The 27903-nt window shown below is 37.4% G+C and overlaps 1 protein-coding gene across 3 annotated transcripts in view; it reads right to left on the bottom strand.

Moving 5' to 3' along the window:
* The window catches only part of SLC44A1 (solute carrier family 44 member 1), a 203964-nt gene that overhangs the window by 84418 nt on the left and 91643 nt on the right, over positions 1 to 27903 (bottom strand). For all 3 annotated transcript variants that reach the window (XM_045469463.1, XM_045469464.1, XM_045469462.1), the window contains exons 4-6: positions 24760 to 24896; positions 9109 to 9202; positions 1311 to 1480 (exon numbers count right to left, since the gene is read on the bottom strand). In XM_045469463.1, coding sequence (XP_045325419.1) covers positions 1311 to 1480; positions 9109 to 9202; positions 24760 to 24896 — 401 coding nt within the window. The remainder of the gene's footprint in view (positions 1 to 1310; positions 1481 to 9108; positions 9203 to 24759; positions 24897 to 27903) is intronic.

The raw sequence follows: 27903 nt of genomic DNA, 5'->3' as shown, positions 1-27903 counted from the left end.
ATTTAGCCAAATGCCTCTACCCATCCCAAGCTAAATTCCAACATGCTAAAATCTGGAGTGAAAATCTTAAAAAAGAAACTGGGAAGATTTGACCTTTGCATGGGGAAATTCATTTCTGAAATCATAATTTGTTCATCTTTAATCATCTAAAGGCCCATTTCACAAATAAATTCTTAAAGATTTTAAGCCTCAAGAGAACCATTCTAATAAAAACTGGAATCCCAATGACTTAACATTATTATCACCAGTTTTAAGGTGTTTCCCCCCCATCCCCCCCGCCTTGGTCAAAGTATTCAACTATTTCAGAAACCAAATAATTTTTTCATAAAGCCAGACTAGTAGTCAAGATTTTTCGGGCCATTTGCAAAGCCAAATAAATGGTTGGGATCTGTGACTGGGTAACATTATTAAGGTACTCACTTTTGCAATAAATGTACAGGAACCAAAAACAGATGGGAGCGTTTCAAATATCACAGAAATAGCTTTTCATATGGACAGCATTATTTCAACTGAGTCAAGTACTACCTAAGCAAAAAGAAAATACTCTCTAATGACAAGACGGAAATACAGCTAGTCTTCTCAAAGACTATAATTGTTGTTAACAGGTATAAGGTATAACTCATTTCACATATATAATGAGATAGTTGCTTGGTTCCTACCACAGTTTACTCCTCCCAACTAGAAAGATCTATAGATTCTGATATGGCTACATATAGTTCTAGGATAATGTAGGGAGTTGAAATAACATTTACCTAATTATATTATCTATTGACAAGAAAACTCAATGGCTAACAAGTGGAGATTTCCTAATTTTTCCAGCAATACAGTGACATCATGAACTGTAGCAATGAAAAAAAAAAACATATTTCAAAAGTAATCTATCAGAAATCTATGTTCTTTGATGGAAATGTGTAAGAGAATATGTGGCCTCCTTTCATAAGCCTTTGGAATCATAACTGAAAACAAAGGGGTGTTGATTCATTAAGAGAAGCCTCCTCCTATCATATTAAAGGTTATTAGAGACAGTAACCAAAGTCTGGGAAAACACCAGTTTTCTCCAATGATAGAAAAAGAAAGGAAATTAGTTTCAGATATATAAATATATATATATATGTATGTATATATATATATATATATATATATGTATGTATGTATATATTTATAACTATATATAATCTGAAACAGTTATTTTGGCTATGGGAAGTTAAACATTTTACAGGTATCCCCACTGTATTCATATTTTGGTTAAAAGACAGAACAGTCTTCTACTGCAGTACTATGCAATAGCTAATAATGAGAAAAACAATTACCTAGTGATAACAAGCAAAGTCCCAATATAATTTCTTTGCTGGTCATTACTCCACTAATCAGCCTGTGTAAGACACTATTGTCACTGACAAAGGTGATCAGGGCCTCTGCAAACTTGGCATAGCAGGAAATGTTCACAGGAGCACAGCGATGGAAGAATGGAATAGGTGCACTGGTGACACAAGAAAAAAAAATCAGAAAAAAAATTACTCCTACTTAATATAAATGCCACATCAAACACACAAATGAAAGGTGATTATGACTGCAATACACTCCACCCTCTACACATCATATGGGCGCTAAGAGCCGTGAGCTTAATGCTATGAAGATGACTGTCATGGGCAGGGATGCGAATCTTGCCACAGGCCTTATCAAAGAGGGTGGAGTGCATGTTCCAAAGAAGACATTACCCTCCCCTTCTGAAAAGAAACACACACACATATACACACACATACGCACATACAGAACTACCAAAAGCAAAACCAAACACTTAAACTCCTCAGCCTGCACATCTATCAGTCAAGGGGCAGATGACAAAACTTAAGGAACATATACTTCATTGGGCTGAAAATGATTTTTTGCCATAAGCTATTTAAAAATAGAAAACACACATGCTTTTGCTTGAAATGTGCCACCATTAATAGAATGTTTCCTCTATCAGAACAGCATACAGAACCTTGCATTAAAAAAGGTGTTCGGGGCACAAGCTTAATAATCCTCATATAAATTAATCATGCCAAGACATCAACATACAGCATAATGTGCAGCTAATTAAAACAATAACCATGGATACTAATGTATGGAAACACGAGGTTAATAGTACAAGGGGAAAAAAACAAAAATTTGTATCTAAAGTGATGGTTGTATCTCTGTACAAAAGATATATACATAAAAATGAGAACAGAAAAAATATAAATAAATGAAAAATCTCTGATTCGTTAAGGTCATGGGATTCTGAGCTGTTTTCTTTCTATATATAATTTTTATTATAAGATTATTTGTGTCCAAAAAAAAAAAAAGAGGTAATCCGTTATTATCAGGTTTACACTGACCACAACTCTTTTTGTGAAGGAACATAGTTATGTGTGAACAATGACATAAGTAAGTCTGGTTTGTTAGAACATATTCTACTTTAGCCTTGGAAAGTATGGTATACATCTGATCAATGAGAGATTCTAAAAAAGCTCTATGAACATGCCCTCAGTTGTGATTTGAATGAATTCTGAGAGAGTCCATATGCCTGTCCATACACAAATACACACTTCTGTGTGCACTAAAATTTAGCTATCACTAACATAAATCTCATATTTTCAGAATTATTTGTGGAAATATCAGTCATAGCTCTAATATAACACCGTTGGCTGGAATGATATAAGTATGCTCTCATTTTTGGTTGGCACTGTATTTTGTATCAAATTAGTGGAGAAGAGTCTATGATTGGGCACCAAATTCCAAAGTTTCTGATCTCAGCAAGCAATTTTGTATGACCTGAAGCAAGACACTATCTTTGTTTTTCCTTCCTCAAAAAACAACAAAAATATTTTTCAAATAAAAATAAACATGTACTATGTATTGATTTTCCTGAAATGCTGGTAAATGAGCATCACTGGGAGTAAGAATAGGCAACATCTTCCATGCTGTTGAACTTCATGGACAATAAAATAATTATAAAGGTCTAGTCTTACCTTAGTTATGCTTCAGCAAAATGTATCCCCCCAAAATGATGTGACACTATGATAGAAATGTTCACTTAAAAAAGAAGTGACTCTTGTGACTTGTGGGTGTATTTGTGTATACCTCTAAAATGGTGTTGGTGAAAGTTAATGTCCAAGATTCAATATTTTGTCAGAAATTGCAGAAAGTCAGAGCATTCTTAGTAGGGCTTAAATTACAGGCATGCAAGTCATTGTTTTTGACCAAATTTGTTTCGCTAATGATATAAAAAGCTATTAAATTACAGAATACCTTTAAGTGAAATGGATTTCATCAGAAATATTACAGGAAAGAATCAAAAGAATTAACCATAAGTTCATAGTCAATGGAGGCTAATGTGGGACACATTAGCTTCATTGTGACCTATGACTGTTTTTCTTCCTGATGCTATCTAGATAATGTCCCTGACACTTTGATATCCCTGTCTGAGGACTTCTAACCATATTTTTAACTGAAGCCTTGTTCTCTATCCTTTGAAACCAAAGTCCTCTCTGTTCCATGGTTACCTATATCTTCATCTGCTTTACTTATCACCCTATCATTTCTGATATAGCCTCTGTTTAACTCACTTGCCTCCAACCTTGAACATAAAATGTATCTCCCTTAGGGATACTGATGTCATTTTCTCATTTTCAACATCCACCAATTTTCTTGGCCCTGCTGTTTCTTTTTTCCTGTCATATAACCACAAGTGTACCTTACCCTCTGTCCAGAAGCAGCTCCACCTGTATCTCCCATATACTAACAGGATTTTAATATAGTTTTATACTCAAAGAGACATACACGACATTTCTAAAAGAGAGCAGAGCCTGTTATAACAGAAAGAAAACTGGCCTTGACTTCAAAAGCCCTGGGTGATCCTCCTAACATTACATAGCTTCAGGTCACTCCATCTCTCTTTCTCAGTTTCTCCATCCGTTAGCTGAAAGGGTAGGAGTAAGACCTCTCTGAGTCTTTGATGATGATGATGATGATGATGATGTTGATGATGATAACTGTGATAGATCCCAGCCATAAGTCAGTAATTCTAAATTAATAGGAGCAGATGCCCAGTAGTGTTTGTGTTTTTCTGCTTTTCAGACTTATAATGAGGATCGATGGTTTGAAAAGGAAAGGATTATACTCTTAAAATTCGAATCTTTCATTCCTATTTAAGAGGAAATGCTGAGCACTCTTACCCTCTCAAGTCATTTTTATACTATCCATAAACACTTGGCTAATTGGAAAGAGTGATTTTACAAGTCTCCTTCAAAGGATTGAAGCAAAGTAACAACGGGTCCCTTACCTTATAATTTAATCTATGTTGGTTTAAAGAAAAACCTGACGGCTCTACATTTGAAGGTATAAAACTAGTACAGGCAGATTACATTGTCTGGCTGATGGTCAAAATGGTCAAGCGGTAAGGAATATCAGAAATAGAAGGCAAATAAAAGAGAAGGCAATGTTTGGTTACAATTAAAAAATCAAAGTTAAATACTTAGTTAAAAAAATTTTTTTAATGTTTACTTATTTTTGAGAAAGATAGAGACCGAGTGCAAGCGAGGGAGGGGCAGAGAGAGAGGGAGACACAGAATCCGAAGTGGGCTCCAGGCTCCGAGCTGTCAGCACAGAGCCCGACGCGGGGCTTGAACTCAGGAACGGTGAGATCATGACCTGAGCTGAAGTCGGACGCTCAACCGACTGAGCCACCCAGGCGCCCCTAAATATTTAGTTTCAAAGAAAAAGCACTACACTCCCTTGTCTTCATTTTCTCTACTGTTTCCCAAACAAAAACAACTTAATCAGCCATGAGTTTTTAATACTCAGATGATTTTCTTGTTAAAAAATCTAAGTAATCATGGCATTGAAATGGTTTGTCTTTTATTTTACCATTTAAATCCTATGTGATACAATGAATTTGAGTTAGCTGATTTCATATACCTCTCAGAAAGTAATACTTCTATGAGATCTTTTCTACTTTAGTATCTAACCTAAATGACACACCCTGTGCTTCTTAATTAAGAGGACAGCATAAAGAATTCTATTTATAGTAAGTTCCTCTATCTCTTGAAGCCCACAGAATATTGAATCTTTAAGAAGTCAATGTAGTCCTGTTAGGAACTGATGCTGTTTCACATTATTGAAACATCAGTCAACAAGAACAAAATGAATTTATAATGAGTCTTTTAAAGATTTTTAAAAATTAGCCACTCAGAGGAAAATTGTATCTTACCTTGGCAAACATACTGTCCATTTGCCTTAAGTCCAGACTATCATAGCTAATGAGCTCCCTCAAAATATGATGACAAACAATGTATTATCTCTTGTCCATAGGCCTTCAGAAGTGAAGACAGGAGTTTGCATCTCCATTATCTTAAAATCTCAGGTTATAAATAAGCAATTACACATGATTTCTAAGGAAAAGTTTTATTTAAGAAAGAGTAACAATAAAGGATTCTGGCAATAGCTCTATAGCACAGAAAACACAGCAAATAAATAAAGACTATAATGGCAATACTCATTGGTTTTTCATACATTTCATTTTATTTATTTTCTCACTTTCATTCTTGTACTCTTTTTAAAAAATTTTTTTTAATTTTTTTTAAGTAGGCTCCATGCCCAATGTGGGGCTTGAACTCATAACCCTGAGATCAAGAATCGCATGCTCTACTGACTGAGCCAGCCAGGCTCCCCCACCTTTTTTTTTTTTTTTTTTTTTTTTTTTTAACCAACTGGTGTAGGACTTTGTCTTGGGGAAGACGGCAGAGTAGGAGGGCCCTAAGCTCACCTTATACCATGGATACAACTAGATAACGCTCACATCAGGGTAAAACTAACTGTGGTATAGACTTCACAAGATCTTAGATTAAATTTATGATTCCCAACGATTAGTTTTGTGGCTTTGCACAACTTATTTAACTGATCTTCTATTTCCTCATCTATAAATTAGGAACAATATCCTTATAGGCTTTTGTAAGGACTAAATAAGACAATATATATGAGAAACTTAATATGGTGGCTATAGCACACAGCAGATGATTTATAAATGCTAATTAATGTTGAATTCTTCATTTTAAAATATGTACAGATAACACTTTTTTTCTTGGCTATTGGTTTCTCATTTCCATATCATGCTATTAATTCTCCAACACCTAATATCCTTACTGGCATCCAGAAGTATCCAATAAATGGTGAATAAACTGAATTTATGTAATCTGTTTCTACCACTGCAATTTTCTCTAGCTATACCTAAACCTTTAAGCATTTTAAGCATAAGGGCTAGCTTGTCTCCCTACTGCTACCATGCTTGGCATGTCATCAACAGAGAGTTATGAATTTGGATAAAATATGGCCCTTTCCAGGCATTTGCTTTTAAAATTGGAAAGCTCATTAGGAATAGTAACCATTTGGCAATTATGTGGTGTTAGTGTTTTATTGCAAATTAGTTTACAATGGCTTTTATCTAAGAAACAGGCATTGCTTTCAGTTGCAGAGGGTCCCTGGGGACCCAGGAAGGTTGGGGCAAAAGGGGAGGCTCTAGAGATTGACAGAAATACTTACTCCTTAAGCCAGATGTCAAGCACAATAATGGATGCTTAAAGGGGCACCTGGGTGGCTCGGTCGTTAGCATCTGACTTGGGCTCAGGTCATGATTTCGTGGTTTGTGGGTTCCAGCCCTGAGTTGGGCCCTGTACTGAGTTCAGAGCCTGGAGCCTGCTTCAGATTCTGTGTCTCCCTCTCTGCCCCTTCTATGCTCATGCTCTGTCTCTGTCTCTCAATAATAAATAAACGCTAATTTTTTTTTTTTTAAATAATGGATGCTTAAAACATATTGCCTATTTAATTCTTGCAACAATTCCATGACAGAGGTGTTAACATTCCCATTTTACATAAGAGAAAACTTGGTTCACAGAGAGGTTAAGAGACTTGCTTGAGCTGGCAAAGAGAAACTGGTAACACAGAATTCACCCCCAGGCCTATCTGGACTTAAGGTTTAGCTCTTTCTGTCCCACTAGGGCACTCCTCAGAGGACCACAAAATAGATAGGAACCATGCTGAGGGACACTTGCCTCAGCACAGGTTTGCCTAGTGCTAGTCTTTTAGTGTATACAAAAAAGTCACCAAAACAGTCCCTATTTTTTTTTTTTTTTTTTAAGACAGAGTTTCTTAAGGACAGAGACTAGATCTTACTTATCTTTGGAGATTTGGTATCTACTACTAAGTGTGGAACATGGTATTGCCCCAAGTTTTTTATTAGAACAAATTCTTTGTTTTTTGATCCTTATACTTTGCTTGTCATATGCTAAATGATGATATTTACAAGGTCCTAATCTGACTTCCTTCTATCAACTGTTACTTTGCTTTTACTTTCCAACAGGCTGAGTTCAAATTAAAGTGGTAAGATACTTTTAGACTGTGAGGTACTAAGATTAGTGAAACATGGGGATATATAAATAAGTATAAACAGTATACAGTCAGGTTTCTGATGGCATAGGGTCATCATTGCTTCTTGGATTACTGAGACATTAGTAGATGACCTTGTGAGAAGCCCAGTCTGTCCATGTCTAAAACCCAAGCCCCTAATACTATGTTTCATCTTCAAAGTGAATGTCCTTAGGACACCTTATGTGAGATACGTGAGTTATATACAGCCAAGAATGGAACACCTGAGATAGATACCCAGGAACAGGCAGTCCTCAACATGGTAGAGTCAGAGGTCATTGGTGCAGGAGGATTTACCTGACCCCACCCATATTACACAGGGGCATCCTCACATCAAGGCTTTCAGGTAATCCTTTCATAACATGTTTACGCCTTAAAATGTGACTCTACACTCAAAGTATGCATTTAAAACAGGCTTTTAGCAGTTGAGTCGATAAGAGGACAGAGCCTTTCTTGTTTTTACATTGATAAATTTTCTCCAGTGACTCTATTCAAAGGACCTCCTTTTCTTTACTGTCACAGCCTCCCTAATAGTCTCAATGTTCATGAATGGAGTCTCTTTACCAATTGGTCTAAGCCCATAATTTATAGGCCCTACTTACTATCTTTTTAAAACAGTTCCTTTATTTTTATTTCCATAGGCTTTACATTTTAATTTCAATAGCAACGTGACAAGACTAAAAGAGCTGGAAATCAACTAAAGTGATATTATTCCATTGTCTACTTTTTCAACAGAAAATTGCAAATTTCACTCAAGTTAATAAAGCACAAGTTACACCCATAAGCAAGCCAAAGGAAAGCAGACATAAGATGGGTCTCAAAATGTTAACCTGTAGCTTGCTGTCATATACTAAGATATAATAAAAATGGTCTCAATTCAGTATTCCTAGTGAAGTTGACGCATGTCATACATGGTTAGTGATACACACTTAAGGTTCTCAAGATCAGACATGTTCCAAATCCTACGCCCCTAATTCTGAGGATATATTGTACAATGCTTGCAAATTTGTTTCCTTGTTAAAAGAAAATCTGTAATTTTAAATCTGGCTTTATTTATAACTACTGTGAGATCCTTCCAAATAAAGAATATTTCTTGTCTCTTCTGTGCATCCATGATATGCAGTAGGTACTTAATAATAAATATTTGTTGAATAAGACCTTGGATAAGATATGGCAAACAGCGTGTTATTATAGAGAATGTACCTAAAAGATGTAGCCTGAAATAAAGGATGGAGAATAATCTGGCATATTTTTTAAATTTACAAAGTAAATTAAAAAATAATCCCACTAAGTATTACTGGAATCAACTTCAGAGAATCTTTGGAGACTGTGAGACTTGGCTTCTAATTTCACTGCAGATTTTGTAATGATTCAGCAGTTCTCCACACTTAAAATGTATGGCATTAAAAAAAAAAAAGTGAGCCCCCCCCAAAGAAATTTAAGATATCTGAGAATGAGAAAAGTTGTTTGTCTCTGTGCGTGTTTTAAGATATGAAACACATGTTGTCATTTCTACTACTACTTTTTAAGTCTTGTTGTAAAAATAAGTACTGGTCATAAGCAACAGGTATCATCAAGTGACTTTTCTCTCAGAATAATACATACAGTTTAAAATCTACCTACAAAAACAAAAGTCACAAGTTAACAAAATACAATAAAAGTTACCTCGCTGGAACTGGTAGTTTGGGGCAAAGAACAGAAGCTTTTGAAGATGTAGTATATTCAGAAGGCTTTAGGTTGTAGCTACACAGTGCTGAGCCTGTTGAAAGAAAAGCTGTATGTTAGCTGGCAGAACAGAGCCTAAATAAATTCTCCCATGGATTCACTGTAATTTCATTCTGTATGTTAATATCAACTCAACATATACAACTTTAAAACACTAGAATTAATAAGAATCTGACTTGGTCTTTAGCATCAGTCCTCAATCATTTAAAACTAATTTCTCTCTGGCAATTTATGTACAAAGTTTAATAATACTCAGCATAATAATAACAGTAAGTACTAGAACTACCTTTCTTGAGTGTCTGCCATATATGTGGCTATATATATATATATATATATATATATATATATATATATTTTTTTTTTTTTTTTTTTTTTTTTTTTTTTTTCTTAAAGAGTCAACTTTTAATTATAACTAACCAAACCATGTCCAGGGACATCTCCAAACAACCAAACAACAGAAACATGACAAAATTCTCCTGTTGAAGAAGCCAAGTATCTTGGCCCACCCCAGCATTTCTGAGGGTCAGGCCAAGAGCAGCCCACTTCCAGGGCTGGTTCTATACCCATGCAAGTTTATCATCCCTGCAGAAGGATTGGAGATGGACCCCTCTTTCCAACACACTGGGGACTCAGAAAGTCACTAGGTGGAGGGGCTCTCCTCTCGCCCCATACATATGTTAATTATGTGTTTACTTTAACTTGATTAAGCAGGGGCTATTACACCACCTTTACAGAGGACGAAATAGAGGCTAAAAGATAAGATATATAACTTGCCCAAGATGACCCAGCTACTAGGAAGGACAGCTGGAATCGAACCCTAGGTGTCTCTGACTACAAACCCCGCCTCAACTACACATGACGTCCCTTTTTCCTATGCTTCCCATTACTAAGTATGTAAAAGGACTGCATACAGCACATATGTTTTCAGACAATACGTTACTTTTTCCTTATTTTAAAGGCAGTAAGTAGTAACTGTAAATAAACTGAACAAATTGATCAAAGAATTCTCAGCTTTCAGAGAGTTTAAAACAAGCTCAAATTCAATCCTAGGTTGGTTATGCAAACAGCCATCTATTTCTTGGTCTGTGTGGCTAATACAAATCTAAATAATATGTAAAAGTCGGATGCAGTCCAGCCAATCTTTGATAAGTATTATTTTACTGACCTGCTGATTTTGTAATACAGCAACGAGAATACTGTCAGGTTCATTGTAACGATAAATACCATCAACTGAGAAGACCTAGGCTCTAGTCCTAATCTTGCTAAGGACCTACTGCACTCTATCATGTAAACTGTTTATATTTTGTTAATTGCAATTCCTACCAGATTACTAATTTGGCCAAATATTTTATTATTAAATATAAATAGAATAGCTTTGTGTTTATATTATAGCAACAATGAAGTTTCACATGGTACCACCCTGGAAAAAGTTTAAAATAAAATGTGAGAAAAACAGACACATAGACCAATGGAATAGAATAGAAACCCCAGAACTAGACCCACAAACGTATGGTCAACTCATCTTTGACAAAGCAGGAAAGAACATCCAATGGAAAAAAGACAGCCTCTTTAACAAATGGTGCTGGGAGAACTGGACAGCAACATGCAGAAGGTTGAAACTAGACCACTTTCTCACACCATTCACAAAAATAAACTCAAAATGGATAAAGGACCTGAATGTGAGACAGGAAACCATCAAAACCTTAGAGGAGAAAGCAGGAAAAGACCTCTCTGACCTCAGCCGTAGCAATCTCTTACTCGACACATCCCCAAAGGCAAGGGAATTAAAAGCAAAAGTGAATTACTGGGACCTTATGAAGATAAAAAGCTTCTGCACAGCAAAGGAAACAACCAACAAAACTAAAAGGCAACCAACGGAATGGGAAAAGATATTTGCAAATGACATATCGGACAAAGGGCTAGTATCCAGAATCTATAAAGAGCTCACCAAACTCCACAACCGAAAAACAAATAACCCAGTGAAGAAATGGGCAGAAAACATGAATAGACACTTCTCTAAAGAAGACATCCGGATGGCCAACAGGCACATGAAAAGATGTTCAGCGTCGCTCCTTATCAGGGAAATACAAATCAAAACCACACTCAGGTATCACCTCACGCCAGTCAGAGTGGCCAAAATGAACAAATCAGGAGACTATAGATGCTGGCGAGGATGTGGAGAAACGGGAACCCTCTTGCACTGTTGGTGGGAATGCAAATTGGTGCAGCCGCTCTGGAAAACAGTGTGGAGGTTCCTCAGAAAATTAAAAATAGACCTACCCTATGACCCAGCAATAGCACTGCTGGGAATTTACCCAAGGGATACAGGAGTACTGATGCATAGGGGCACTTGTACCCCAATGTTCATAGCAGCACTCTCAACAATAGCCAAATTATGGAAAGAGCCGAAATGTCCATCAACTGATGAATGGATAAAGAAATTGTGGTTTATATACACAATGGAATACTACGTGGCAATGAGAAAAAATGAAATATGGCCTTTTGTAGCAACGTGGATGGAACTGGAGAGTGTGATGCTAAGTGAAATAAGCCATACAGAGAAAGACAGATACCATATGGTTTCACTCTTATGTGGACCCTGAGAAACGTAACAGGAACCCGTGGGGAGGGGGAGGAAAAAAGGAAAAAAAAAAAGAGGTTAGAGTGGGAGAGAGCCAAAGCATAAGAGACTGTTAAAAACTGAGAACAAACTGAGGGTTGATGGGGGGTGGGAGGGAGGAGAGGGTGGGTGATGGGTATTGAGGAGGGCACCCTTTGGGATGAGCACTGGGTGTTTTATGGAAACCAATTTGGACAATAAATTTCATATATTATAAAAAAGAAAAAAAAAAATAAAAAAAAAATAAAAAAAAATAAAATCTGTGCATTTTAACTTCCTTATGTATAAAATAAAGAATTGTAATTTAAAAAAAAAAATAAAAAAAAATAAAATGTGAGGTGAAAATGGCAGGTTTTAACATTGAACTAATTATAGAAATATCATGTGAGGATGTAAGAAAGAGCTAGAAGAGACTACAGAAAAAAGATTTGCTGGGATAACAAACAAACTTGAGAGTGGTTTTATTTCATTTATACCTTATCCTGTCAACCAAAAGAATTTTTAAAAAGCCACAAACCTGCATTTAATTCAGTAATGCTGCCCCCAAACCAGCAATAAACCTGCCAGGTATTTAAATATGTCAGCTGTAGGGGCGCCTGGATGGCTCAATCGGTTAAGATCTGACTCAGGTCATGATCTCCCGATTTGTGAGTTCAAGCCGTGTTGGGCTCCCTGCTGACATGCTGACAGCTAGGAGCCTGAAGTCTACTTCGGATCCTGTGTCTCCCTCTTTCTCTGCCCTTCCCTCACTCACCCTCTGTCTCTCTCTCTCTCAAAAACAAACAAACATTAAAAAAAAAAGTTAAAAAAAATATGTGGGCTATATATATCATACGTCATAAAACCATGTAGCATCTATTTTATATAAAGATAATTCAAGTAATTGGACAATGTAAGATCTTTTTAAAGAGACACTTGAAAGTTACATGGCACTTAAGTTTCTTCAGCTTCTTAAGACAGACTCACTAGGAAATTAAGTTTTTGAAACTGTTTTTGAACATTCTTTACCATTTTAATGACTTATTGTTAAGTTAAATTTGCATGTTATTTGTCATGTTAAATATGCATGAATATTAAATATCTAACTCTTCTAAAATTAGTCTTTCATGTTTGAAGATAATGCCACTAGATTCCTTTACAGCAGTTTTAGAGAAAACATGGCAGCGGTGAAAAGCAAACATTTTAGATTAATCCTGAAATATCCGGGAGTCCTACCATAGGATTGCTCATGAAAAAAAAACAGCCACTGTGCCAATAACCGCAGAGCACCCAATGTGATCATCAACTTCCTGATCTGAATGGTCAACTTCTTTCTTTCAGAGTCCAAGATGGAATCGATTTACACAATATGAAAGGCCCTAACTAAAGCACGGTGTCAGTGCTGTCAAACACACTGCTTCTGCTGAACTCAGTGAACATAATCTCCGTCCCCACCCTTTCTTCATTTAAAAAAGGAGGTCAGCAGGTGCAACAGAGTTCAATTTTATAAATACTTTCCCAGGATAATGCTCAATGAAAGGATAATAGCCTTATCTCTGATGGTATTCTGGGACACAGGCCAGTTACTAAATAGATCCTGTACTAAATAGATTAAAAGAAAAAGATCTTTACAATGTGTTAGTAGTAACAATCAGAAGAAACTTTATAATGCTTCCTGCTCAAAAGGTTGATGGACAGAGAAGCCTCAATGAAGAACATTAAAATAACCCAGTAATGGCAAACATGTTACAATTGTTTTTCTTTTCATGTTTGTTAGCTAATGCATTTTCAGTGAACACTTTTTAAGGTGTTTTTGGTTTTTTTTTTTTTTTTAAGTGAAGGTATAAACAATATTTAGCACAAAGAGGTTTGGTCAGAAACTGTAAGACAAAGTTTTTCTTCTAATGCAAAAGGCAGGGAAAACCATACTTGAGTAATGAAGTCTAAAACCAAAAACAAAAGCTTATCTAAACCACACCAGAGACAATCCATGCAATTCAGCCAGTGTTATTCAAAATGAGTGATCTTAGGACGCCAACTTGGGTATGTAAACATTTATCTTGGTAAATAGTTGCTATAGTCCCCAGAATGTTTAACTACTATAATTTTTCAAGTGCCTTATAATATTCAATTATTTATTCTTTAGCTCAACATCACTTATAAGAACTCCCTTAAGAGGGATGTTTCCATCACCATGCTCCAAACACTACAGATGAAACAAAATAAGTAATACTTCCAAGGCCTTATAAGCAATCACTGACAAATTTAGAAATGAAATTCTCTACTCTTAGGCCACAATGCTTCTTCCACGCCATTCCTAATAATCATAATCAGACAAATATTCAATAAGCTCCTGGGCAAAAAAAACATACATTCCACAGATACCTCGAAAACAACATGTTTGGGGAAAAAAAGACATTTCCATCACCCACTCTCCAAATCTGCTCTGCCTCCTTTCATGTATTTTCCATCCTTGTTAATGGCTCTACCATCCATGAAATCCCCATGAATTTGAAATGGAAAGTCATCCTATATCTTCTTCTTTACCCATTGTCTTCATATATCCTTCAAGACACTTAAGAAACCAAGTTCTGACAACTGAATCTTTCTATGAGTTATCTATCTCAGGCCTTTAAAATCTCTTATTGGTTCAAACTACTCTCCCAAAGGGTTTCTCCTCTATATGCTGCACACAGCCTTGAGAAGGGTCTTTGTAAAATGGGCATTAGTTGTATCATATTCCTGCCCTCAGAATAATTTCCAACTCCTTGGATTCAAAGCTCTCCTAAAGCAGGCCTCTACCTAGAACTCCAGCCTCATCTTAACATAATAAACTATTTACGGGGCGCCTGGGTGGCTCAGTCGGTTGAGTGTCCAACTTCGGCTCAGGTTATGATCTCACGGTTCATGAGTTCAAGCCCCGCATTGGGCCCACTGCGATCAGTACGGACCCTGCTTCTGATGCTCTGTCCCCCTCTCCCTCTCTGTCCCTCCCTCACTTGTGCTCTCTTTCTCTCAAAAATAAATAAAAAAAAAACATTAAAAATATTAAAAACAAAACAAAACATAACTACCTACAATTCTTGCTGTTTAACAAGCTCTCAGGCTTTTTCACATGCTGTTCCCTCTGCATGGGCTGTCCATTCCTAACTACCATCTGAGTGTTCGGTTTGAGCAGAATTCTACAAACTACTCAAGCCTCACCTCCTCCAGTAAGCCTTCTCTGATGCACCCAAATCTACTTGCTGCTTCATTCTATTATAAAACTTTGCATATTATTTTGCAATTTTTTAGCTTACATATCATCTCTACTTTTAGAAAGTACACTCTTTTGAGAACTGGGACCTTATGTCTTCAAAATATGTGGGACCCCTCTCTCCTGGCACATAGGCAGTACGTCAAAAGCCATACAACAGACATCCTGATTGAAAAAAAATATGAAATAACTATTTTTAATCTCTTATTTTGGTGTTATGTGTTATATATAATGTTTATTTGCTTTTCACTATTCACTATAAATTATACTATATAAAACAGGACTTCTCAACCCTGGTATTTTGAGCTGGGCAATTCTTGGTTGTAGGGGCTGTCCTGTGCATTGCAGGATTTTTAGCAGTATCTTTGGTCTCTAGCCACAAGATTCCAGGACCCTCCCTCCACCCCGCAACCCTTCACTCAGTTGTGACAACCAAAAATGTCTCCTAACACTGCTAAGTGTGGGGAGTAGAAAGCTGGGTGGAGGGGGGGGGGGGGGAGTTGCATACAGTGGCAATAATACCCTTAGTTGGGAACTACTGGTCTAAAACACCAATTTGAAACAAAAATACAAAATGGGGTTGGTAAGTTGGAGGCTAACTCTTGCTGTAAAATTCTGCTTGATTTGCAGGGCACCTGGGTGGCTCAGCCAGTTAAGTGTCCAACTCGTGGTTTTGGGCTCAGGTCATGATCTCATGGTTGGTAAGGTCGAGCCCCACATCAGGCTCGGGGCTGGCAGTGCAGACAGAGCCTGCTTGGGATTTTCTCTCTCCCTCTTTCTTTGCCTCTCCCCGCCACCCCCCCCAGCCCTCTCTTTCTCTCTCTCAAAATAAATAAACATTAAAAAAATTCTGTTAAACAAAACATAAATAAAATAAAATTTTGCTTGACTTGTTACCACAGTATCATTTGTAGGATATACTAAATTAAGAGAAAACATACTTTAGAAAATTGTAATTAATAAAAATCTCCCAATGCAGAACAGTTTTTATTATGAAAAACAAATTACATAGCTATATGAGGTCCAATGAATTTAACCCCTTTCTCTCTAACTAGGAAAGCATATATATGTACATGTATGTGTGTATATATAGAGAGATAGAGAGATATAGATACATATATATATGCAGGAAGAATGCCATTTTCAGTAACCAGTAAAAAGTATGGATGTATTTGAAATTCCCAAGAAGCCCCCATTAACCAGCTGGTGGTGTGACATTATCTGTCAACTCCTATTGGCACATACTACGCACACAATAAATATTTGCTAAGTGAATTAACTTTGGAAATCTATGTGCAAGACTTCTAGGTATTGTGGAGGACAATGAAAAGTTTGTCTTCTATTATGCAAGCTGCCTAAACAAGGGGACCATACCTTGTCTTTGTTTCTGAGCCACACACTTGATGGGCGTTAATTGTTTATTTTATTTTATTTTATTTTATTTTATTTTTTAACATTTATTTATTTTTGAGACAGAGACAGAGCATGAACGGGGGAGGGTCAGAGAGAGGGAGACACAGAATCTGAAACAGGCTCCAGGCTCTGAGCTGTCAGCACAGAGCCCGACGCGGGGCTTGAACTCACAGACCGCGAGATCATGACCTGAGCCGAAGTCAGCCGCCTAACCGACTGAGCCACCCAGGCGCCCCATTTAATTGTTGAATGAAGGAATTACTTAAAATTACACTATCAAATGTAAGGATTTTTTTTTTTTTTCCCTTGCTGGTTTCTGAACTTGGAAGCAATTAAATCAGTTGCTAGGGTTGATCATTTTCTTTATTTATAAATGATATCAAGTCCAATCTTTTGATTCACTATAAGAAAAAGAATCAATACTCTGTGGTTTAAGCTGTATTGTTACGGACTGGTAAGAAAGAGGGTAATATACTGATCATCTATTGATATTAGCTTTATTTATTTAAAAAAATTTTTTTTAATATTTATTTATTTTTGAGAGAGAAAGAGAGACAGAGAGTGAGTGAGGAAGGGGCAGAGGGACAGGGAGACACAGAATCTGAAGCAGGCTCTAGGCTCTGAGCTGTCATCACAGAACACAACACGGGGCTTGAACCCATGAACCGTGAGATCATGACCTGAGCCGAAGGACGCTTAACTGACTGAGCCACCCAGGCACCCCTATTGATACTAACTTTAAATGTAACACCCAGATAATGATAACCAAAGGCTTATTTATATTCACGAATTTTATCTGATGCATCACATAATCTTTGAGGTTTTCAAAGACAGAACAATGATCACTGAGAAAACACCCACTTCGTGGCTCTACTCAAAACATTAACACGGTGTGAACGGTAGGTCATAAACCTCTCAGACTTCCTACAAAATACGGTACACTGAAGAAGCACTCACTAATGGGAGTGATTTCTCACATGCTATAAAAGGGACACAAACAAGGAAGATAAGATTTCTGCCATTTTACTACTGTGTTAGGGAAAACAAATTAGATATTATAAAAGTTTGATAAGAGTAATGTAAAAGATAATAAGTTATTCCATGTAAAATATTAGCACCCACTGAGACCATGCAGTGGGCCCACAACTTACAGGTTGTTCTCATTTCTAAACTGCTATTTAGACTTTAGATTGCAAGTGGAAAGAATAAAATGACCTGCAAAGCATCTGGCTCTGTGCATGGCACAAAATGGGTATCAATGAATGGTATGATGAAACAATGCAGGGCTCAAGCCTGATTGATCTGAACAACAGGGACAGTGGAGAAAAGCAAGGGATGAACTATGGGCCAGACTCAGAGTGGGGAGAGAGGAAGGGAAGGGACTGTCCAAGCAGGCATGACCTCCCTCTCCCCACTTCCTTCACTGCCTCACATGGCCAGGCTGGGTTCAGATGAAAATCTCATATAAAGGTGAAGTTGGCTTCAGAGGGAGGGGCATTGTATACATTATTCGAGTTTTCAAAATAATAATAATAATAATAAAAATAAAGTAAGTAAGTAAGTAAGTAAGAAGGAAACCTGTTCACCAGAAACTGGAGGGAAGTAAAATGAGAGACGGAATTCATGCTCTGCTGAGAATAACTCAGGTATAAGCTCTCACCAGATGTTTGCAGTCTTCTCTGGAGGGTACAAGGTTAGGAAAGAGGAAAAACAAAAGGGCTCAAGAAAAGAAAAGGTTATGAATATTCAGGTGGATAGTATGGTTAGGAAAGACAAGTGAATGAATAAGATGGATTATTGAGAGATGAATAAGAAGATAAACAAAGGTTCACGTCAATTCTGGTTAGAATGAAGCTAAACAATTTACCCGCTGGTGGCAAAGGACAGAGATTCAGAAGCGAGCAAAGGATACAGTGTGCTGAGAGAATGAGAAATTAGTAAGTGTCAATAGGGAGGAAGAGAGCAGCCCAATCCATCCTTCTTTCAAAAAATATGAAGAGCTCCTATGTGAGGTAGGGCCTGGATATTCAGAAAGGAAGAGCATGATCCTGCCCCACAGGAAAATCATGCACACTACTGCCAGAAGATGATAAAGAACCAAAGACGCTTAGTACAGAGTCCTTGTGATACTTGCCAATTTTAATGCTTTTTTAGTTTCTAAATTTTTTAAATGTTTATTTCCTTTTGAGGGGAAGGGGAGAGAGGGAGACACAGATTCCGAAGCAGGCTCCAGGCTCTGAGCTGTCAGCACAGAGCCTGACCGGGGGCTCGAACCCACAGGCTGCGAGATCATGACCCAAGCTGAAGTGGGACACTTAACCAAGTGAGCCACCCAGGCACCCTGTCAATTTTACTTTTTCAAAAGCAATTTTTAATTTATTCTCTAGCATCATATTTATATTTGTATCATATAAAAACTACAAACCAAACTAACAAATTGTACACTTGCACACCTACCACACAACTCACATACCAGAACTTCGACTTTTACGTTTATCTAAATTCTTCTGCTCGCCTCTTACAGCTCTTTGTACTATGGCAGCATCTCCACACAACCAATCGAGTGTCCGGCTACTTCTTCTAAATTTTCTGTGCTGGTCAGACATATGCCACAGAGGCACTCTACAAACTTCAGGGTCCAAGAAAACAACTCCTCTTTCTTGTCTACCAGAAAGAGTTAAGGCAATATTTTGTTTCCTAATAAATACATTTCTTACAAACATTATTCTAGGAACCTAAGTTAGCTTTCCCTTAAAAGATTTTAAATAATTTGGAAAGGTAATAAAAGTTCATACAAATGGATAGTTGTAAATACTAAAAAAGCACTCTCAAATGTTGTCATGGAAACTTAAAACTCTTTGAAAATGATTTGTATTATCTTCCTGTCTGGTAAGAAAAGTGTTATTTTACCTTACAGTTTTTTTAAGTTTATTTATTGAGAGAGGGAGTGCACACACACGCAAGTGGAGGAGGGGCAAAGAGAGAGGAAGAGAGAGAATCCCAAGCAGGCTCTGTGCTGTCAGCATGAAGCCTGATGTGGGGCTCAAACCCACAAACATGAGATTGTGACCTGAGCTGAAATCAAGAGTTGGGCGCTTAACCCACTGAGCCACCCAGGTGCCCCTACCTTATGTTTTCAAATAAGGTTTAAAATTATCATTTAAAAAGTTACTACCCCAGGGGCGCCTGGGTGGGTTAAGCACCCAACTTCAGCTCAGGTCATGTTCTCACAATCCATGGGTCCGAGCCCCGCATTGGGCTCTGTGCTGACAGCTCAGAGCCTGAAGCCTGCTTCAGATTCTATTTCCCCTCTCTCTCTCTGCGCCTTCCCATTCATGCTGTCTGTCCCTCTTTCTCAAAAATAAACATTAAAAAAATTAGAAAAAAAAAAGTTACTACCCCAAACAGGATTTTTCTCTTTCATCTTTTTAATTATGGTAAAATACACATAATAAAAAAAAATTACTACCTTAACACTATTTCAGTATACACTTCGGTAGCATTAAGTAGATTCACATTGTTGTCCAATCATTACCACTGTCTATCTCCAGAACTCTCCATCTTGCAAAATTCATACTCTTTCCTCAAAAAACAGTAACTCCCCATTCCTCTCACCCTGTAGCCCCTGGCAACTACCATTCTATTCTGTCTCTATGAATCTGACTACTCTAAGTACTTCATATAAGTGGAATCATACTGTATTTGTCCTTTTGTGACTGACTTATTTCCCTTAACAATGTCTTAAGGTTCATCCATATTGTAGCATGTATCAGAATAGCCTTCCTTTTTAAAAAAAACTGTGGTAAAACACGTAATATGACATTGACCATCTTAACCATTTTTTCAGTGTATAGTCATATTAGCTATACGCTGGATACACTGTTATCCAACAGATCTGTAGAATTTTTTCATCTTGCAAAACTGAAATTCTATAGCCAGAGAAAACCATCGCCCTATCTGTCTGTTACTGGCTTATTGCATCTAGACTAACAACTTCAAGGTTCATCCATGTTGTAGCATATGACAGGATTTCCTTACTTTTTAAGGCTAACATCCCATTGTATGTACATACCACATTTTCTCTAGCGATTCATCCATCAGTGGACATTTAGGTTGCTTCCCTCTCTTGGCTATTATGAATAATGCCACAATGAATATGAGTGTGCAAATATCTCTCTGAAATCCTGTTGTCAGTTCTTTTGGATATACACCTAAAAGCGGGATTTTTGAGTCATGATAATCTATTTTCTAAACGACTATTTTTTAAAGCAGGTTCACAGCAAAATTGAGAGGAAGGTACAATGGTTTTCCACATACTCCCTGCCTCCACGCATGCACAGCCTCCTCCATTATAACATCCCCCACGAGAGTGGTACATTTGATATAACTGATGAACCTACACATTGACATATCATGATCACTCAAAGTCCATAGTTTACGTAAGGGTTCACTCTTAGTGTATGTCCTATGGACATGGACAAATATATAGTGACATAAATCCATTATTATAGTATCATACAAAGTATTTTCACCGCCCTAAAAATCCTCTGTGTTAATTCTATATTTAATTTTTTAAGGAAACTTCAAACTCTTTTCCATCGCAGACATACAATTCTATATTTCTACCAACAATGCACAAAGATTCTAGTTCCTCTGTACTCTCACAAACATCTGTTATTTTCTGTTTTGTGGTGTTTGTGATTTTTTCTCAATAGAAGCTGTCCTAATGGGTGTAAGGTGGTATCTCACTATGGTTTTCATTTGCATTTCCCATACAATTAGCATGTTGAGCATCTTTTCATGTCCTTATTATTGGCCCATCATATATCTTCTTTGAAGAAATGTCTATTCAAGTCCTTTGGCCATTTTTTAATTGGGTTGTTTATTTGTCTGTTTCTTTCTTTCTTTCTTGTTGAGATGTAGGAATTCTTTATATATTTTGAGTATTAACCCTTTATCAAATAAATGAATTACAAATCTTTTCTCCTACTCTATGGATTACCTTTTCACGCTGCTGTGTCCTTGGATGCACAGAAGTTTTCTATTTTGATGTAGTCCAGTCTACCTATGTTGTTTCTTTTGTTGACCGAGCTTTTGGTTCATATCCAAGAAATTATTGCCAGTATAACGTCAGGAAGGTTTCCCCTATGTTTACTTCTAAGAGCTTTGGAGTTTGTTCTTACATGCAGACTCTGTCGTGGATTTTGAGCAATTCCCTCTTACAGATTTGGAAATTCCCCACTTAAACCTAAATTAGCTCTTGAAGATATTCCTCTCTGATGTGTATAAGTGAGGTCAAAGGGCCTGTGCATTTTCTAACAGAAATGTAGCTGTTAACAACGTGTGGATACAAATAATTATAAAAACCATCTGCTCCTTCCGAATCAATGTGCACCTCAAATGATGGAAAGACAAAGAAGGGGAAAAAAGATAATGCAAAAAGACAAAGAATTCTCTCAGATATAGTAACACTGGAATTAAATCTTACCAGGTCCAGTTTTGTTTTGTTTTGTTTTTAACGTTTTTTAATGTTTATTTTTGAGAGAGAAACAAAGTGTGAGCAGGAGAGAGGCAGAGGGAGGGAGATACAGAATTCGAAGCAGGCTCTAGGGTCCAAGCTGTCAGCACAGAGCCCGATGCACGGCTCGAACTCACGAACCATGAGATCATGACCTGAGCCAAAGTCAGACGCTTAACTGACTGAGCCACCCAGGCACCCCTTACCAGGCCCAGTTTTAAGTCACCAATCCAAAGAATAATCCAGATATTTTTTTTAGGAAATTAAAAATTTTCAACCTAGGGTTACTATTAAAATAAAGGTACTTATATCCCACCACCAAAGGCTCTCTTCTCTATTATAATTTCATAGTTTTCTATTCCCTTTTAAATATTTATCTTCTCTATCCTCCACTGCTGTGTTTCTTGATGCTGCCATTATTAATACTTTTTTTTATGCCTAACACATTGACTTATTTTGCAAACAGCTGCCTGAAAAGCCTAAGGGTGCCTGTGTAGTTAGGCACCAATTTAAGAAGTCTGTTTTCTGGAATAATATTTATTCATTAATACTCTTGAACACCTGCTTTGTGTAAGACTGTGAAAAAAACAAAGCTGCAAAACTCACCAGAAAGGTCTTATAAACTGGCCTTAATAGGCCGTATTCAGTATCATAATCACTTAGAAGGATAATGACCTGGAAATAAACATACCAGCAAGGCTGCATGGGGCATTTCTCCCCAGTGGATCATCACAGCAGGCAATACGGTCGACAAGGAACTAACTCTCTTCTGGCCCTCCAGCTGACATGTCAGGTTCGAGGGACCAAGACTCACACCCAGTGGGTTCAAGAAAATGTGTTAGAAGATAGTTTGACACTAGATTATAGCTTTGAGTGCCAAGGTAAGATATATAACGTTTTATTTTATTTTGTGACCTCTGATGGCTTCTGAGTAAGGGATTAACATGACTAAAGCTCTATCAATGTTAATATGGCAGCAGTATGTCAGGGGCTAGAAGCAGAGAGAGACTAGAGGCAGAAAGATTATTACCTTCCATTGGGGGAATAATAACATTAATAGTAATAATATAACAGCAGTAACCAATACTTATTATTTTTTTTTTTTTTTGGCAATTTACCATTTGCCACACACTATTCTAAGCATTTTTCATGTCTGAGGTCCTTATAACAACCCTGTGAGGCAGCTTTAGTACAAATATTATCTCCTTCACAAATGGGGAAACTGAGGCAACCAGAGATCACGTAACTTGCCTAGTAAGTGGTAGGACCAACATTTGAACCCAGATAATCTGGTTCCAGGGCCTATACTCCAAAGCCAACTCAACACCACCACCTCCCAAAGTGCACCATGTATGCTCACCTTGCCTAAGATTTCAGAAAAACCCGTAAGGGATAACTCATTTCTCCCTAAGAAACTTGATAATGATAGGGCCGACAGTTCTAGTATTAGACTCAGCCAATCAGTCTGTGTGAGGCTATCATGTGGGAATAAATGAGATCTTGAAGAGTCGCTGGTACCTCTTTATTTAGTGCCCACCAAGTGCCAATCATTTGTGCATCATCTCATCAAATCCTCACAACAATCCTATGATGGGGGCGTTGTTTTTAATCCACTTTTTTCAGATGAGGAAATATGGGTTCAGAGAGGCTAAGCTCTCTGTCCCTCATTACAGAACCAGTTAACGACAGCAGCAGAAGTAGAATCCAGAGTCATATTAATCTCACGTGCTTCCTACTACCTTACACTGAGGCCTGGAGCAGTAGTGACAGGAACACTGCCAGTCTAGAAGGCGGCAGTCCTTCTGCCCTCAAAAGGCCAGCAACCCCCTCAGGAAGACTCTGAAGCTGCTTAGGGGTGTGTGTGTAGCTGCATTCCCAGGCTATCTCTCTGCCCAGCTAGAAGTGACACCAGGTGGATGCTGAGTCAGCCGTTGTTCCAAGGAACCAGAACCAGCCTGTAAACCGGGTGAGGCCAAGGCAGCTCCGAGGACTCCAACACACAGAGAGCAAACATGAAACCCCATGGAAGTTCACAAACACAGGCTATCAGTTTGTGGCCCTCCAGGAAGAGAGGTTATAAATAACATTCTCTGAAGAGAACTGAGGCGAGTCAGAGGGAACTGAGGATAGTACCTGGAAATCAGAAACCCAAGGGAGCGGAGTTAGGTTAGAAAATTGACTATGCTTGTTTTCTCAGCTAATTCCCATATGTTTAACCTCAAAGTTTCTCAAAACTTTACTCTTAGAAAAATGGTTATGAGATAATATTAAATTAAAAAAAGCAAAACACACCAACACAATTGAAAGATGGTGGACTTTTGGTATTCATTTTCTTTTCCCTGAATTTTCCAAATTTCCTGTAACAGACATATATTACATTGTTATCCAGGGACAAAAATAAAATACACTAATCAAAAAATTTTTAATTCGTATTTAGGAAGAGAAAAAGAAAAAAAGACCAATTTCACAAAAAGTAGTCTAGTCATTCCCAAATGTTCAAACAGGCTACATCAAAATCACATGAGACATTTGTAAAAAAATACAAGTTTCCAGAATCCAAAGACCTATTCAGTCAGAATTTCCCTGGGGGGAGCCTAGGAATCTGGAGTTTTAACAAGCTCCCCAGGTGACTATAATCTTTTTTATCAAGGAAGTCCAGGAGGACTTTCAATTCCCTTTTTCGTTTTGAGGTTCCTTGGTGATTTATTTAACACCGGCACAAATTTATACTGGAATGCAAACATACAGTATGTCATGGTGGGAGTAAGTGACCGGGGTGAGGACTTGGATGGCCTCATGCCTCACCATTTATCTCTGCAAACTTCTGAACATCACTCAGGGTTTTCAGTTCTTGTCGTGGACATGCTGCTACACACAGCGCTACGGACTTGATCTTCCGGTTTATCAAGTCCAGATTGCATGGATCCAAAAAGAACACATACCTAAAGCATGGAGAAAAATATTGAGATGTTATTTTGCAAAAACACATTCTGGTTCACTGCCTAATTTGACCAAGCCTGTAAGCAAAGAACATCCATACCCTTCACAAATTTTATCAAAGATGAACAAACAATTCAGAAATCTAATCACAGGTTGTTTGAAAACATACTGTTAACAGTGGGGACTGGAGGAATTGCAGGACTCCTATTTGTCATGATGTATTTTTCTAATATTTACATTTTTATAATGTAGTTCATAATTAGAAATTATCTATTTTAGTTTTTTAGATAATTAATTTGTTTTCTTTTTTTTTTTTTTTTGGTCAAGGTTGTGCCCTAAAAGTTACTAGAATATTCCAATAGTGCTATATAATGTGAATTATAGTTTATGTATAAGCTTTAGCTAATATATAATTACATATAAAATTTAAAATTATAAAAATGAAATATAAACTTTTGCTAATTAATATGTAATTATAAAAATGAATTGTAAAATTACATACAATTGAATACATAATGTTGAATGGAGACTAGAGGGAATTATGCCAACATTTTATCTGCAGTCATCTCTGGATGTTAGAATAAAGTGATTTTAATTTTCTTTCTTTCATTTTTCAGAATTCTCATTTTCTAGTAAATGAAATGACTTTTGAGGTGAGATAACTACAGTAAATATCATTTATTAAAAAGGTCGATTACATATCAACAAAGTAATCCTCAAATCTTAAATTATCCCTTTTGTGTTCTGTACATTCATGTTTTAGGAAAAGGAAGATTAACCAGAAATTACACTGAAACAGATTGGGTTTTTGTTTTTGTTTTAATGTTTTATTTATTTTTGAGACAGAGAGAGACAGAGCATGAGCTGGGGAGGGGCAGAGAGAGAGGGAGACACAGAAGCTGAAGCAGGCTCCAGGCTCTGAGCTGTCAGCACAGAGCCCAATGCGGGGCTCAAACTCACGAACCGCGAGATCATGACCTGAGCTGAAGTTGGACGCTCAATGGACTGAGCCACGCAGGCGTCCCTGAAACAGATTGTTTTTAAATGTTAAACCGTAGGGGCCCTGGGTGGCTCAGTGGATTAAGCGTCCGACTTCAGCTGAGTTCATGATTTCTCGGTGTGGGGTTCTCAGGAACCCTGCTTCGGTTGGGCTCCCTGCTGTCTGCTTCAGATCCTCTGCCCACCCCACTCTGCCCTTCCCCTGCTCATTCTCTCTCACTCTTTCTCTCAAAAATAAACATTTTTTAAAAAAAATGTTAAAAAGTAGAAAAGATGATAAAGATTGCAGATGTTATCATTTGCCCCAAAAGAAATACTCTTAACTAAGAATACTCTTAACTAAGAAAAGCGAAGTCTAATGTTATGGATCAACAGAGGGGAAACAAGCAGGAATGTTTTCATGCAAGACAGGAGGTAAAGAACCTCCAGTGCTGGCTTCCACTCGCCTGGGTCCGTGGAAGGTTTTATGAAATTGTCTCTCTGCCAACAGCCTTTCCCACATTGTTAAATTCTATTGCTATATAAAATAGGATTCAAATCAGGAAATATAACCAAATATAAGAACTAGGTGAGAAAACGGAAAAGCAAAAAGATCAAGTCACTACATATGCTGGAATGGACAATATATTAAAGGATACCAGAAAAAAAATTAAATAATAAAAAAAGAAGTGTGTACATCAGGGGGATGGGGGCCTGAGAGGTATTTGCAGGTAGAGTAACACTGCACACAGGAGAAGCACCAGGGACAAGGAACCCAGCATGAAGGTCAGGGATAAACTACAAACCACCAAACTTTAAAAAAAAAAAAAAAAAGGTATTTTGTAACCATTACCATTCCACAGAGAATGACTATGTAGCCCAAGAGAGCTAGAAGGTGCATGAATTCAAACCTAGACTTTCTGAGTTTCATCCCATGTACAACCTGCTCTATCCCCAAAATATTTCCTACAATATAATAAATCATTGTAACCTTTCTATATTAACTTACAATATTGTTTCCAGCATTCTGAAGTTCAATTCAATCCATGGCAACAAGTTCCTACATAATTAAATTTTAACTAAATGGCATTTAACTGAATATTTACAGAGTAGGAAAAATGCATGTCTCGAACAGATAAATTTTATGATTCATTAAAACTGTACCCTTCTTGCCTTTTGATTGAAAAATGCCCTGTGGCCAGGTAAATAAATCCTTACATTAGTTTCAGTTTTCACATCAAACAAAAATGAACTGTATGCGGCAATTCCATTTTTTGGAAAGGAGACAAATAGCCAACTTGCAAGGAAGCATGGCACTGGCCGACCAGATTAACTAACAAATCTACTGATAAGTAGGTTTTTTTAAACTGACAGCACAAGATGCGAGGTAGGAGGCCATAAAACATTCCCAAAAGGCTTCTTACAAACAGCCAACCACTGTCACGGGTAACCGAGAAACCCGAGCAAATTTTCATTGCCATTCTCAGGGAGTCTTCTACTAGACCTACTAATAACTTACAAACAGCTTCCAGTTCCACATCCTGTAGAGGAGCAGGAATGAATCAACTACCAAAAGTGGGATTAAAAGAGAAGGAAGAGAAAAACACTTCACAAACTGAACAGCCCAGATACCTGCAGGCATTGGCACACAGGACAAGGGCCAGCAGCATCACCACGTGGTACTGAGAAGAACACATTTGCAAAGAGATCTGCAAAACAGCCTAAGCGAGCTTGGAACTTCAACGTTAAGAGGAACAGCGAAAAATGCTTAAGACTAAACCGTAAAGCGAACATCATAGAGGCTGGCAGGTAAGGCACGTAACTAAGTATTACAGTCAAGACAGCTCCTGGGAACTACTGAAGGAGAGAAACAGATAAATTCATTTCAAATCGAAATTCTTGAAATACAGGTTTTCCCCAAAAAGACAGGACAGGAGAGAGTTCTAAATAAAATTATGTACACAGTAAACTCACGGGGACAGATGCACCAAAGATGAAAACAGGGCAGTAAAGCAAAGGAAGGGCACTAAA

Source organism: Leopardus geoffroyi, chromosome D4 (genome assembly GCF_018350155.1).
Source record: "Leopardus geoffroyi isolate Oge1 chromosome D4, O.geoffroyi_Oge1_pat1.0, whole genome shotgun sequence".
Lineage (NCBI taxonomy): Eukaryota > Metazoa > Chordata > Mammalia > Carnivora > Felidae > Leopardus > Leopardus geoffroyi.
Note: the sequence above shows the minus strand (reverse complement) of the source record. Positions and strands in the feature narration are given on the sequence as shown.